At 43.0% G+C, this 14,209-nt stretch overlaps 1 protein-coding gene across 1 annotated transcript in view; it reads left to right on the top strand.

The window, feature by feature from the left end:
* Positions 1-9,154, top strand: part of LOC110521771 (insulin-like growth factor-binding protein 3) — a 62,825-nt gene extending 53,671 nt beyond the window's left edge. Inside the window, exon 4 of the mRNA XM_021599618.2 lies at positions 8,888-9,154. Coding sequence (XP_021455293.2) covers positions 8,888-9,013 — 126 coding nt within the window. The 3' untranslated portion in view covers positions 9,014-9,154. The remainder of the gene's footprint in view (positions 1-8,887) is intronic.
* The last annotated feature ends 5,055 nt before the right edge of the window (positions 9,155-14,209 follow it).

Here is a 14,209-nt window from a genome sequence, read left to right as displayed (position 1 = left end):
GTGCCTATAAGAACATCCAATAGTCAAAGGTATATGAAATACAAATACCTTTTATAATTCCTATAATAACTACAACCTAAAACTTCTTACCTGAGAATATTGAAGACTCCTAAAAGGAACCACCAGCTTTCATATGTTCTCATGTTCTGAGCAAGGAACTTAAACGTTCTTTACATGGCACATATTGCACTTTTACTTTCTTCTCCAACACTTTGTTTTTGCATTATTTAAACCAAATTGAACGTTTAATTTTATTTGAGGCTAAATTAATTTTATTGATGAAATGATATTAAGTTAAAATAAGTGTTAATTCAGTATTGTTGTAATTGTCATTATTACAAATACTTTTTATTTTATTTTTTATCGTCTGATTAATCGGTATCGGCTTTTTTTGGTCCCCCAATAAGGCTAGAAAACTGTCACAGAGGTCGGTGGTGATTGTGAGAGAGGGGTTTAGAAGAGCACTCTTGGGTCTCCTTGTTCATTCCTTATGGTGTTGGAGAAAGGCAGATTTGGTTGTGGCAAGTGAGTCCTTTACTTGTGAATGTACGCCTGTGCTCTGTGCTCATTTCAGAGTAGCTGCACTGAGGCTCTCATTAGCCCAGCTTTATTTAGAAAAGCAATATCCTGCAGCCATTTGCGGGCCAGGGAGTTACTCACACACACATACATGCACACACACATGCACACACACATCACACACGCATATACATATATCTATCTATATATATATATATATATACATATATCTATATATATATATATATATATATATATATATATATATATATATATATATATATATATATATATATACACACACACCCACACATACACACACACATGTTTTACGAGCCTGTGTTTACCCTGTGGTCAGCCAGGCTCTTTTTAATGTCCGTGACGCTCGGTGGCGCTGCTATTAGCCCAAAAAGGGCATTATAAGTGCACACACTCATATACGCACAGAACACACTCACACCCATAAAGGAAGCATTATGACCACGCACACACGCATGCACACACACACACCTATAAATGCAGCATTATGAATGTGTGGGGTGGATGAAGTGTGCTCTGTTAGCATCGGCCATGTGTACACCGTTAGGGCTCAGGGGCTAGGTCTCAGTGGCTAGGGCTCAGGGGAGTAGAGTTTAGCATTTAGGGCTTAGGTGCTAGGGTTTAGTGTCTATGAATCCCCACTCAGGGTCAGACTCATTATGGGGAAAGGAGGGAGTCAGGCAGGCTCTTTCACAGACATTGCCAATAAATAAGTTTAGTCTTTAGGCTGAAGAACTGAAACATGCCAGCATCTTTCCTCCAAGGGAAAATAAAGTGATTCCTTTTTTGGCCTTTTCATTGTTAAAGTTCCTCCTCTGCCCTCAGTCTGTTTCATATAGGGAGTTTGTCCCTAATGGAAACATATTCCCTATATAGTACACTACTTTTGATCAGATCCCTATTGGCCCTGGTCAAAAGTAGTTCACTTAATAGGGAATATGGTTCCATTTGGGATCAAGCTGGGCTAGGGAGGTTTAGGTAGAAGATACTAAGAAAGAGAGAAAGTCTACATGCTAGCCAGTGGAGATGACACTGCTAATAGTTCACAGATGAAACAGAGACTGAATGGAAACTCACAGGTAGCCAAGCAAGTAGGGAATGCACACGTGCACACTCGCTTACTCTCGTTCTCTTTCCTTCTTCCTCTTTCCCACATACTGAGCCACATGAACGAATACTACAGTACTTACCATAGAATTCTATGGTAAAGTGTTGTATACTGTAGAATACTATACTACACACTGTATTATCCCTTAAGCATGTATAGTACTTGCTATATCATGTTTTACTATACTGTAAAATACTACAGTAAATACTACAGTATTTTCCACACAAAAAAACACTGTAGTAAATACAACAGCAATATCAGCAAAACACTACAGTCCGCAAAAACACTACACTCACTTTTACTATAGTAAATACTGCAGTATATTATTTACATGTACCCTACCCATTCCCCTCCCCATATTGAAATTTGAGCCACCCATACGTGAGAAATCTACATGCCAAGTACAGTATATACCATATATTGTATTCCCTACAGGTTATGAAAAAGAGCGGAAGTGCTTGTACTATCCTACCTACTTATCGTTTATCGAAATTTTACTCTTTTAGTATTTATACTGAAGGAGAAAGCATCCACTTCTATGTCAAAGATAATAAAACAAAAACACTATGGTAAATACTACAGTAATGTCTGCAAAACACTACAGTAAATACTACAGTATACTACAATCCACCAAAACACTACATTAAGTATTTATACTATATTTAACTGTAAATACTAAAGTGAAACAGTATACTGAAGTATACTACAGTATTCATTGTAGTATTTTGGACTAGACAGTAAAGTCCACAAAAGTGAATACTATAGTATTTAGATCATAGTATACTATAGTATATTTTTGGGGGGAGGGGGTGACACAATCCTCCCCCTACACATACATGCATGCATGCACACACAGAAACGCACTCACACACATACACAACTACACACACATAAGCATGCACACGCACGCACGCATGCACACACACATTCCCAGGACTCCATCATCATTAACCATCTCAGGAACACAATGTTAAGCTCTCTTCTCCTGTCTCGTCCGCTGGTCAGAGAAAAAATAGGACCTGCCCCAGAGGAGAGGAGAGGAGAGGAGCAAGGCAGGGAAGAAGGGGAGGAGGAGCTGTGGTGAAAGAGAAAAAGAGGGAAAGGAATGATGGGAAGGAAGGACATTCTGTGGGCCGAGATGACAGTACTGAGAGTATGGGGTTACCCTATTCCCTTTATAGTGCCTTGGTCTAAAGTAGTGCACAATATAGGGCATAGGGTGCAATTTCAGAAGCAGACAGAGTCCTGTAGTTGGTGCAGGTATTTTCATTTGTTTTCCAGTCTTTGATCCTAGTGCTCAGCTGGCTGGCTGGCTGGCTGGTGTCTGACTCGCTGTCTGGCTGGCTGGCTGGTGTCTGATTCGCTGTCTGACTGGCTGGCTTGCTTACTGGAGGGCTTGACGAATGGGTGGGTGGCTGGATGATTGGATGGTGGGTGGCTGGTAGTTGACTGACTGACTGGGTGGCTGGCTGGCTGGTTTGCTGAATGGCTGGCTGGCTGGCTAAGTACCTGTGTGGGTGTGTTTGTGTTTGTGTGGGGGGGCCATAATCAGCTCCAGATGATTTTGAGCTTGTGCCAGATGCCCAAAATAGCAGTGCTCCTTTCCCCACGGCCCTCCAACTGACTCTCACAAATATTATAGCAACTCCATGTTTACCATCACACTATTTCACTCTGTCGCTCACGCCGTATCCTCTCCTCGCTCTATATGTCCGCTAAATCGAAAATTACTTTTACATTTGTATCGCAGAATCTGCCACTCTTCAGCTTTACAGATTGAATAAAACCCTTACTGTAGCACCCTGCAAGCCTGATACACAGATCCTTTCAGAGAAAAATAGAGACACACACGCACGCACATGTACACACACATTCTTGTTCGTGAACGTGATGTTTGAGTTCTGCTGAAGCCTGGCTTGCACACGATTCTGAATAACATCCAAGTTGAGAAAGGCAAGAGAGAGAGAGAGAAAATAAGGGTGGGTGGAGAGGAGAGAGATAAATTGAGGTCAGCAAACAGGGGAAGAAAGGAGTGGAGCAATAGGACACACACAGTCTGGCAGGTGGCTGTGGAGAAAAGGTGTTATTATTACATTAGGGACAGATCGCAATTTACTGGGGGAGAGAGTTGGTCAAAAATAGGGAGGGTTGTCAAACTTTTTTGTTTTGCTTTGGGGAGGGTTGTGCATTTTTTCCCTGGTTAATTTTTTCCATCCTAGCCAAATGTCCTCATCAGCTTGCATGCTCCTCTCCTATATCAATGTGGTTTGGTACTTCCCTTATGTACTACGCTTTTCAATGTGCTAACTTTTACTATACCACAGGTCAGTACAGTCTGCCAGTGGTCTATCCTGCCCTCATAGTGACAATAGTGGTAGGTGGATTGTTGGTCCAGATCTGCAGTAGACTAACTAGCAGTCATACCACACATACAAATATTCAAAGCTGCGTACATTTTTTTAAATATGAATTAACAGGAACAAATAGGAATAGCTGATAGGCTGCGGACACGCCAGGTGCGTATTTGCGCATGAATGTACAGAGAAGACATTAAACACACAGTTCAAAAATCTCCCCTATTGATCTTGTTTAGGCACTATACAATTCTCCTACCTGGACTATAGTAGCCTGCAACAGCAAAACGCAACGCATGATTGCATTATTGTTTACATGTGAGCACAACATTCTAGGCTGCAGTGAAAGTGCCATTTGAATAACGACGCAAAAGCTTTTTGATTTCAATGTGTCAGTCGATTTGGATCAGCCGTGGGTCGACTCTCTACAGTTCGTACGGTCTAGATGGGCGCAATAGCGGGCCAGTCTGGCTGTATTTGAACTTCTGATACTGAATGTTGCAAATCATCATTCTCCCAAGTCGTCCTACAATAATGTGGCCACATATCCTCCCAGCGGACCCAGTTATTCAGGAAGCTTAACACACGCTCTCAGATCAAATCAAATCAACTGTATTTGTCACATGGGCCAAATACGACCTTACCGTGAAATGCTTACTTACAAGCCCTTAACAAACAATGCAGTTCAAGACAGAGTTAACTTCTACGGGATTGGTGTCCCAAACCAGGACAGCTGTTGCTCAATATGCGATAATCAAATCAAATCAGATTTTTATTAGTCGCACGCGCTGAATACAACAGATGTAGACCTTACAGTGAAATTGCGAGCCCCTAACCAACAATGCAGTTAAAAAATATATGGATAAGAATAAGAAATAAAAGTCACAAGTAATTAAATTGCAGCAGTAAAATAACAATAGCGAGACTATATACAGGGAGTACCGGTACAGAGTCAATGTGCGGGGGCACCGGTCAGTTGAGGTAATATGTACATGTAGGTAGAGTTATTAAAGTGACTATACATAGATGATAACAACAGAGAGTAGCAGCGGTGTAAATAACCCTAACCCCTAGGTAGCCATTTGATTAGATGTTCAGGAGTCTTATGGCTTGGAGGTAGAAGCTGTTTAGATGCCTCTTGGACCTAGACTTGGCGTTCCGTTACTGCTTTCCGTGCGGTAACAGAGAGAACAGTCTATGACTAGGGTGGCTGGAGTCTTTGACAATTTTTGTGCCTTCCTCTGACACCGCCTGGTATAGAGGTACTGGATGGCAGGAAGCTTGACCCCAGTGATGTACTGGGCCATTCGCACTACACTCTGTAGTGCCTTGTGGTCGGAGGCTGAGCAGTTGCCGTACCAGACAGTGATGCAACCAGCTCTCGATGGTGCAGCTGTATAACCTTTTGAGAATCTGAGGACCCATGCCAAATATTTTCAGTCTTCTGAGGGGGAGTAAACTTTGTTGTGCCCTATTCACAACTGTCTTGGTGTGCTTGGACCATGTTAGTTTTGTTGGTGATGTGGACACCAAAGAACTTGAAACTCTCAACCTGCCCAACTGCAACCCCGTCGATGAAAATGGGGGCGTGCTCGGTCCTCTTTTTCCTGTAGTCCACAATCATCTCCTTTGTCTTGATCACATTGAGGGAGAGGTTGTTGTCCTGGCACCACATGGCCAGGTCTCTGACCTGCTCTTTATAGACTGTCTCGTTGTTGTCGGTGATCAGATCGTGTTGGAGTCGCGCTTGGCCACGCAGTCATGGGTGAACAGGGAGTACAGTGTTGAGGATCAGTGTGGCAGATGTGTTGTTGCTTACCCTTACCACCTGGGGTTGGCCCATCTGGAAGTCCAGGATCCAGTTGCAGAGGGAGGTGTTTAGTCCCAGGGTCCTTAGCTTAGTGATGAGCTTTGTAGGCGCTATGGTGTTGAACTCTGAGCTGTAGTCAATGAACAGCATTCTCCCATAGGTGTTCCTTTTGTCCAGGTGGGAAAGGGCAGTGTGGAGAGCGATTGAGATTATGTCATCTGTTGGAGTGGATCTAGGGTATCCGGGATGATGCTGTTGATGTGAGCCATGATGTGAGTTGATCAAAGCACTTCATGGCTACCGACGTGAGTGCTACAGGCGGTAATCATTTATGCAGGTTACCTTTGCTTCCTTGGGCACAGGGACTATGGTGGTCTGCTTGAAACATGTAGGTATTACAGACTCGGTCAGGGAGAGGTTGAGAATGTCAGTGAAGACACTTGCCAGTCGGTCCGCGTATGCTTTGAGTAGACATCTTGGTAATCCGTCTGGCGCCACTGCTTTGGGAATGTTGACCTGTTTAAAGATCTTGCTCACATCGGCTACCGATATCGTTATCACACAGTCATCCGGAACAATCCGAGCAGCTGTTTCTCATGCACCTAGAACCTACCGCTACAATATAGCCTAAATGTTTAGCTTTTACATTTTTTTAAACTTTTTTTAAAATTACCTTTTATGTGTGGCATAAACATATTTTATTTTGATCAGGCTACTTCAAAAGTCTCCTGTAGGCATGCACACGTTCTTCCAAAATATAATTCCAGCATCCTCAAAAAATTTACCAGGTTTCCATCCAGCCTTTTCATGCGAGTCAAGTAGCCTACATGTCTGATAAAATGTATCACACCACATCATGGGAAAGCATGCAGTTTATTAGGCTACAGATTAAGTTATGATGAACTTCACACGAGGTTGATGCTCTTTTCAATAAATATCAAGGGTCTTAGTCTGGTGACAAGATGATCGATCCATGGCTGCCATTTGACAATTAAGTAGGTCTGCTCATAAGTAGGCTCAGCCGTGAAGTGGTAGGCTACACAAGCTCATAGAACAGGACCGCCGAGTGCTGAAGCGCGTAGCGGGTAAAGATTGTCTGTCCTCGGTTGCAACACTCACTACCAAGGTCCAAACGGCCTCTGGAAGCAACATCCGCACAATAACTGTTAGTCGGGAGCTTCATGAAATGGGTTTCAATGGCCGAGCAGCCACACAGAAGCCTAAGATCACCATGCTCAATGCCAAGCATCAGCTGGAGTGGTGTAAAGCTTGTTGCCATTTAACTCTGGAGCGGTGGAAACGCGTTCTCTAGAGTGATGAATCACGCTTCACCATCTGGGAGTCCGACGGACGAATCTGGGTTTGGGGGAATGTTACCTGGCCAAATGCATAGTGCCTGAATGCATAGTGCCAACTGCAAAATTTGGTGGAGGAGGAATAATGGTCTGGGGCTGTTTTTCATGGTTTACCCTAGGCCCCTTAGTTCCAGTGAAGGGAAATCTTAATGCTACAGCATACAATGACTTTGTAGACTATTCTGTGCTTCCAACCTTGTGGCAACAGTTTGGGGAAGGTCCTTTCCTGTTTCAGCATGACAATTCCCCCGTGCACAAAGCGAGGTCATTAAAGAAATGGTTTGTCAAGATCGGTGTGGAAGAACTTGATTGGCCTGCGAACAACACCTTTGGGATGTTGGGGGCCTAATCCCCCAACATCAGTGACCAACCACAATAATGCTCTTGTGGCTGAATGGAAGCAAGTCCCCGCAGCAATGTTCCAACATCGAGTGGAAAGGCTTCCCAGAAGAGCAGAGGCTGTTATAGCAGCAAAGTGTTGATTAACTCCATATTAATGCCCAGGATTTTGTAATGAGATGTTCCACGAACAGGTGTCCACGTGGTCATGTAGTCAGTGGCGGCTGCTGAGGGGAGAACGGTTCATAATAATGGCAGGAACGGAGCAAATGGAATGGAAACGGCGTGTTTGATGTATTTGATACCATTCTACTGATTCCGCTCCAGTCATTACCATGAGGGTCATGTGAAAATATGTTTTACGTTGAGGAGGGGGGCGCATCCTTTTTTTCTGACACCTTGTGTTGGATCAACAATTGATGTGCTTTCCGTGAAAACGCTAATCTGTTTCAAATCGATGTCCTTTCCCCTCTTTGTCATCCTTCCCCTTTCTGTCCTCTTACTTCAACCCCTCTCTGACCTTTTTCCCCTCTCTGTCCTCACCCCCTTTACTTCGTCCCTCTCTCCCCCTATCCCCTGTGTCTTTCTACCCTTTACCCTGTCTGCCGGTCTCCCCCTCTCTCTAAAGGTTCTCTCTCTCTCAATTCAAGGGATTTATTGGCATGGGAAACACATGTTAACATTGCCAAAGCAAGTGAAATAGATAATAAACAAAAGTGAAATAAACTATAAAAATGAACAGTAAACATTACACTCACAGAAGTTCCAAAATAATAAAGACATTTCTAATGTCATATTATGTCTATACAGTGTTGTAGCGATGTGCAAATGGTTGAGGTACAAAAGGGAAAATAAATAAACATAAATATGGGTTGTGTTACAATGGTGTTTGTTCTTCACTGGTTGCCCTTTTCTTGTGACAACAGTTCACAAATATTGCCGCTGTGATGGCACACTGGGGTATTTCACCCAGTAGATATGGGAGTTTATCAACGTTGGGTTTGTTTTCCAATTCTTTGTGGATTTGTGTAATCTGAGGGAAATATGTGTCTCTAATATGGTCATACATTTGGCAGGAGGTTACTATCTCTCTATCCCTCTCTCCTCTTTCACCCTCGGAGTGTTTCTAGGCTGCCAGGGCTAGTTGAATGGTGTTAGTGTGTTAGTCCTTCCCATACGGGTGTTACCTGCCTATGAGATACAGCTTGCTGAAGGCTGCACACATCTGACAGAAAAAAGTCCCTTTCTAGTCTGTCAAAGTTGAAAGGTCGTTTTATATGATAGAATGTTGGTTGTTATATTGAATTAAATGTAACTCTATCTTTCTTTATTTCTCACTCTATTTCTGTCTCTCTCTCTGCAGTGCCGTCCATCCAAAGGGAGGAAGCGAGGTTACTGCTGGTGTGTGGATAAGTACGGTCAGCCTCTCCCCAGCTACGATGGAAAGGAGAGAGGAGAATCCCAGTGCAACAACCTGGAGAACAAATGAGAAGCAGAGAGAGAGTGGATGGATGGAGAGAAAGAACGAAGCAAGGAGGAGAGAGGAATAGGAGAGAGACTTGTTTTCACTCCGGCCCTTCACAAAGCACAGTCAAAAGAGCTTCAGACTGTTGACCTCAGGTCACATGACTGCCGGATAGGGAAGGGGGGGGGGGGGGGGCAGAGGGGGGAGGGAGTGAGAAGACTGGTGGAGCACAGCCTATAGGCCAAGCCTTCTGTCCATCGTCTATAGCTATCTGCTCTGTGCTATGGGAACCTCTTCACCTTGAATGAAAACAAGAGAGAGAGAAACTAATCATCTCCACTATTCTTTTAGAGAGAGATGGAGGGACTTTTCCACTGTATTTAAAGTGTGAGTGACTGTGACCCAACTAAATGTGTGTATGTGTGTTTGTGTGTGTATGCGTGTGTAAATGCTGTCTTTCACTAAGATCAGTTTAGAGATGTTAGAACACCCAAACCCAAATCCAGCCCCCTTCCATCCTGTCATGCTGAAACTCCTCCTCTTTCTCAGGGTCCATCATTATAAAGTGAAGGCTTATGGTTTGGCCAGCCTCTGATCTCTTTCATGCCATCTTGGACAACACTGGCCTTCCCCACTGTCTCCAAAGCAACCAGCTTGTCCAACCCGATGTGCTGCGTCACATTTACAGGTTTAGGGGGGAACGAATGGAGACAGTGCCCAATAACAGTGCCTTAAAACCCCACACTGCCCCCCTCACCCTCTCCGCCCTCTCTCCCCCATCCCTAACCCCTATCCCTCCCTTTCCCATAGTCCTTCCTTTGCCTTCTGCAGTCCTCATAGGTGCTCACGTAGTTTTACCACCATTCAGCCCTGGAGTCTGGTCTGGTTAGTTAGCTGGTAGGCTAGCCGAGCCTAGCTTAGCTGCCAAACCGTCACTCCTCCAGTCAGGAAATAGGACCAGCATTGTTGTCAGAACAACTTGGTCCCTCTATCTGCAGTCCTCTTCCTGTTTATGGTGAGTATGGCCGGTTGTAGGGTCCTTTAGACTGGGCATGCTCGATGAGACTGGATTGCTCTCTCTTCAATAGGTCCCCATTCTTCGAGCCCAAGCGCAATCACTTAAAGCACTTCAGCTGCATCCAACCAACCAATTTGGACCAATTATAAATAATTAGGTGGGTGCTTATGTTTGTCCTGTTTATTATACAAGTGTGTATTATACACGTGAAATTAGAAATGTGTTTTTTTGCATATCCCTACTCCACCTGAGACACCCTCGGAGAGTGAGGTCAATGCCAGGTCTTCCATTATCAATGGCAACCCCGGATCAATTAGTTAAGTGCCTTGTTTACATCAACAGATTTTTCACCTTGTCAGCTTGGGGATTCAAGCTACCAGCCTTTCAAACTACCACAAAGCTCTAACCGCTAGACTAGCTGCCTCCCATAGCATCGCAATAATGCAGTACCTTTTCCATAGTGGCAACATTTGACAAGGTTTATAGCACTGTAGAACAAAACAACAAGAACTACAATCAACAACAACAAAAAATATATATATATATGCTACACCAGGACTTCAGACAGTGATCTTACTCAGCCTAATAAACAAACGGCACTCCTCAGAATTTACATTCAATTCAAAGGGTGTTTTCTTTTAATTTATATTGCTCTTGGAGATGCTTGTATGATCTTATGCCAACAACTCCACAAGATGGACACAGCACCAAATATGCACTCAAGAAGCAGACAGGGGGTCTGAGGAAAGGGGCGTGGTTCTCCTAGAGATGCTTCCTGCTTCCTCTATTGCGCTTTGACATATCCTGTGTCCAAAATGGCACCATATTTGGATGACATTTCAGATGCAGACTTTAACAGTGGAGAGTGCATGAGAAGGAATGCTAGCCCAGTAGCTTGGTTGCACTGAATCAGCTACAAAGTAACGTTAAAAAAACAACAACAACAACTTCAAACCAACCTACCCGCTGGTACTATATGACATTTTGTCAGAGCACTTCATTTAACGGTGAGGAAGCTATGTGTCTGAATTGACATACAGTGCCTTCAGAAAGTATTCAAACCCCTCAACTTTTTCCACATTTTGTTAGGTTATTCTAAAATTGATTAAATACTTTTTTCCCCTCATCAATCTACACACAATACCCCATAATTACGAAGCAAAAACAGGTTTTTAGAACATTTTGCAAAAAAACCAGATATCACATTTACATAAGTATTCAGACCCTTTACTCAGTACTTTGTTGAAGCACCTTTGGCAGCAATTACAGCATTGAGACTTCTTGGGTATGACGCTACAAGCTTGGCACACCTGTATTTGGTGAGTTTCACCCATTTTCTGCAGTCTCCATTTTCAAGCTCTGTCAGGTTGACTGGGGAGCGTTGCTGCACAGCTATTTTCAGGTCTCCAGAGATGTTCGATTGGGTTCAAGTTCGGGCTCAGACTGGGCCACTCAAGGACATTCAGAGACTTGTCCCGAAGCCACTCCTGCGTTGTCTTGGCTGTGTGCTTAGGGTTGTTGTCCTGTTGGAAGGTGAACCTTAACCCTAGTCTGAGGTTCTGAGGGCTCTGGAGCAGGTTTTCATCAAGGGTCTCTCTGTACTTTGCTCCGTTCATCTTTGTCTCAATCTTGACTAGTCTCCCAGTCGTTGCCGCAGAAAATCACCCCCACAGCATAATGGTGTTACCACCGTGCTTCACCGTAGGGATGGTGCCAGGTTTCCTCCAGATGTGATGCTTGCCATTCTGGCCAAAGAGTTGAATCTTGGATTCATCAGACCAGAGAATATTGTTGTTCTTCATGGTCTGAGAATCTTTAGGTGCCTTTTGGCAAACTCCAAGCAGGCTGTCACGTGCCTTTTACTGAGGAGTGGCATCCGTCTGGCCATTCTACCATAAAGGCCTGATTGGTGGAGTGCTGCAGAGATGGTTGTCCTTCTGGAAGGTTAACCCATCTCCACAGAGGAACTCTAGACCTCTGTCAGAGTGACCATCAGGTTCTTGGTCACCACCCTGACCAAGGCCCTTATCCCTCGATTGCTCAGTTTGGCCGGGCAGACAGCTTAAGGAAGAGTCTTGGCGGTTCCACATTTCTTCCATTTAAGAATGATGGAGGCCACTGTGTTCTTGGGGACCTTCAATGCTGCAGAAATTTCTTGGTACCCTTCCCCAGATCTGTGCCTCGACACAATCCTGTCTCGGAGCTCTACGGACAATTCCTTCGACCTCATGGCTTGGGTTTTGCTCTGACATGCACTGTCAACTGTGGGACCTTACATAGATAGGTTTGTGCCTTTCCAAATCATGTCCAATCAATGTAATTTACCACAGGTGGACTCCAATCAAGTTGTAGAAACATCTCAAGGACGATCAATGGAAACAGGATGCATCTGAGCTCAATTTCGAGTCTCATAGCAAAGTGTCTGAATACTTATATACATGTATTAAAAATAAATTAGCTAAAATTCTAAAAACCTTTTTTCGCTTTGCCATTATGGGGTATTGTCTGTAGATTTCTGAAAAAATGGTTGCATTTAATCAATTTTAGAATAAGGCTGTAACTTAACAAAATGTGGAAGCAGTCAAAGGATCTGAATCCTTTCCGAAGGCACTGTATGTACTGTACATAAAATAAAGTAAATAAAGAAGTAATTTATCTAATAAATAATTAAATGCTGATCCAAACTACGTTTTATTTTCTTATAAAGGATTCAGTGACTTTCGAATAGTAGGGGAGATTGGGGTAAGACTAGCCAAAGGGTAAGTTGAAACCACCCTTGTTTCTAGGAAAATATACACAAAATTAACAATTTGAACAAATATTTAGGAAGAGGTGATCATGGAGTCTGTGAAGGAAGAAACCACATGGAAAAAGTGGTGAGCAAGTTACGTCCAAAAAAACAGATTTTTGCCAAGTCAAATGAATTTCATCCTGAAATATATGTAGATAGCTTTGTAAGAAATAATACTATATATTTACCTTAATGTGTGATTACATTCAAGTGATGTTGAATGTAAAAAAAATGACTCAACTTACCCCACTCTCCCCTACCACAAAGTGGAAGTTGATTCAGTGTATAATTACTAATTAATGTTTATATTTGAATTAACACTATCTCTTCTGTTTCTCAGCAGTATCATTATTTTGTAAACTCCATACATCTCCGGGTCTGTTGCCCACGGTAACTATCAGTCAGTCACTCAGGTCACTGGTCTGTCTAATAGGTGTATAACAGAGTTGGGGTCATTATTGTTTCAATGCACTCAATACAGTATTCTAAAGTTCTTAATGAGCAAAATGTTCATTTCAAAATGTTAACTTCCTGAATTGACAATGTGGCTAAACCCAATCCTGTTGTGTTTTCCTATGGGTCTGTTATCCAGTAGACCTCTGTCAGTCAGTTCAGGTCACAACTCCACTACTTCTCTCTGTGCACGCCAACGTGCACGCCATGCCATTCTGTCTCAGTCTGGGTCCACTGGTCACATAAGAATCTCTGTTGTTCACGGGTAACTGTACTTTTAAAAAAATGTATTTATTTATTCAAATTGTATCATTTAAAGAGTTTTGATTCTTTAAAGAATAGAAGCTTCTCATGTTACTAAACTAGAAAATCACACAGCTATTCTTTCATTTGAGAATGGAAAATTATTTTGTTCAAATATAATGTATATTGAATGTATTTTTTAAATAAAAAATTAACACAATTTGTATTTACTGTTGAATGGCTTGAGGGTGTTTTTACGAGTCAGGCTATATTACCTCAGAGAGCTGAGTAGTACATTCAGCACTCAATACGGTCTAATTCAGAGTTATAGTATGTAGGCCTACATTAAATAAAGTGTGTACATCACATGTTCAAGCAGATGGGGAAACAGTTGGCAACCAAAAAGATGACCAGAGGATTTTTTTTTGATAGTTGATGAAAAGGTTCAGAGGTTCTGTTTTTCTCATCAAATCCTTGTCTCTCGCCCTCTCTCTCTCGTTCTCTCTCGCCCCCTCTCTCTCTCTCTCTCTCTCTCTCTCTCTCTCTCTCTCTCTCTCTCTCTCTCTCTCTCTCTCTCTCTCTCTCTCTCTCTCTCTCTCTCTCTCTCTCTCTCTCTCTCTCTCTCTCTCTCTCTCTCTCTCTGTCTCTCTCTCTGTCTCTCTCTCTCTCTCTCTCTCTCTCTCTCTCTCTCTCTCTCTCCTTCATCCCTGGAATG

This window comes from Oncorhynchus mykiss, chromosome 30 (assembly GCF_013265735.2).
Source record: "Oncorhynchus mykiss isolate Arlee chromosome 30, USDA_OmykA_1.1, whole genome shotgun sequence".
Lineage (NCBI taxonomy): Eukaryota > Metazoa > Chordata > Actinopteri > Salmoniformes > Salmonidae > Oncorhynchus > Oncorhynchus mykiss.
The sequence above is the reverse complement of the archived record's forward strand: the minus strand, read 5'-3'. Positions and strand labels throughout refer to the sequence as shown.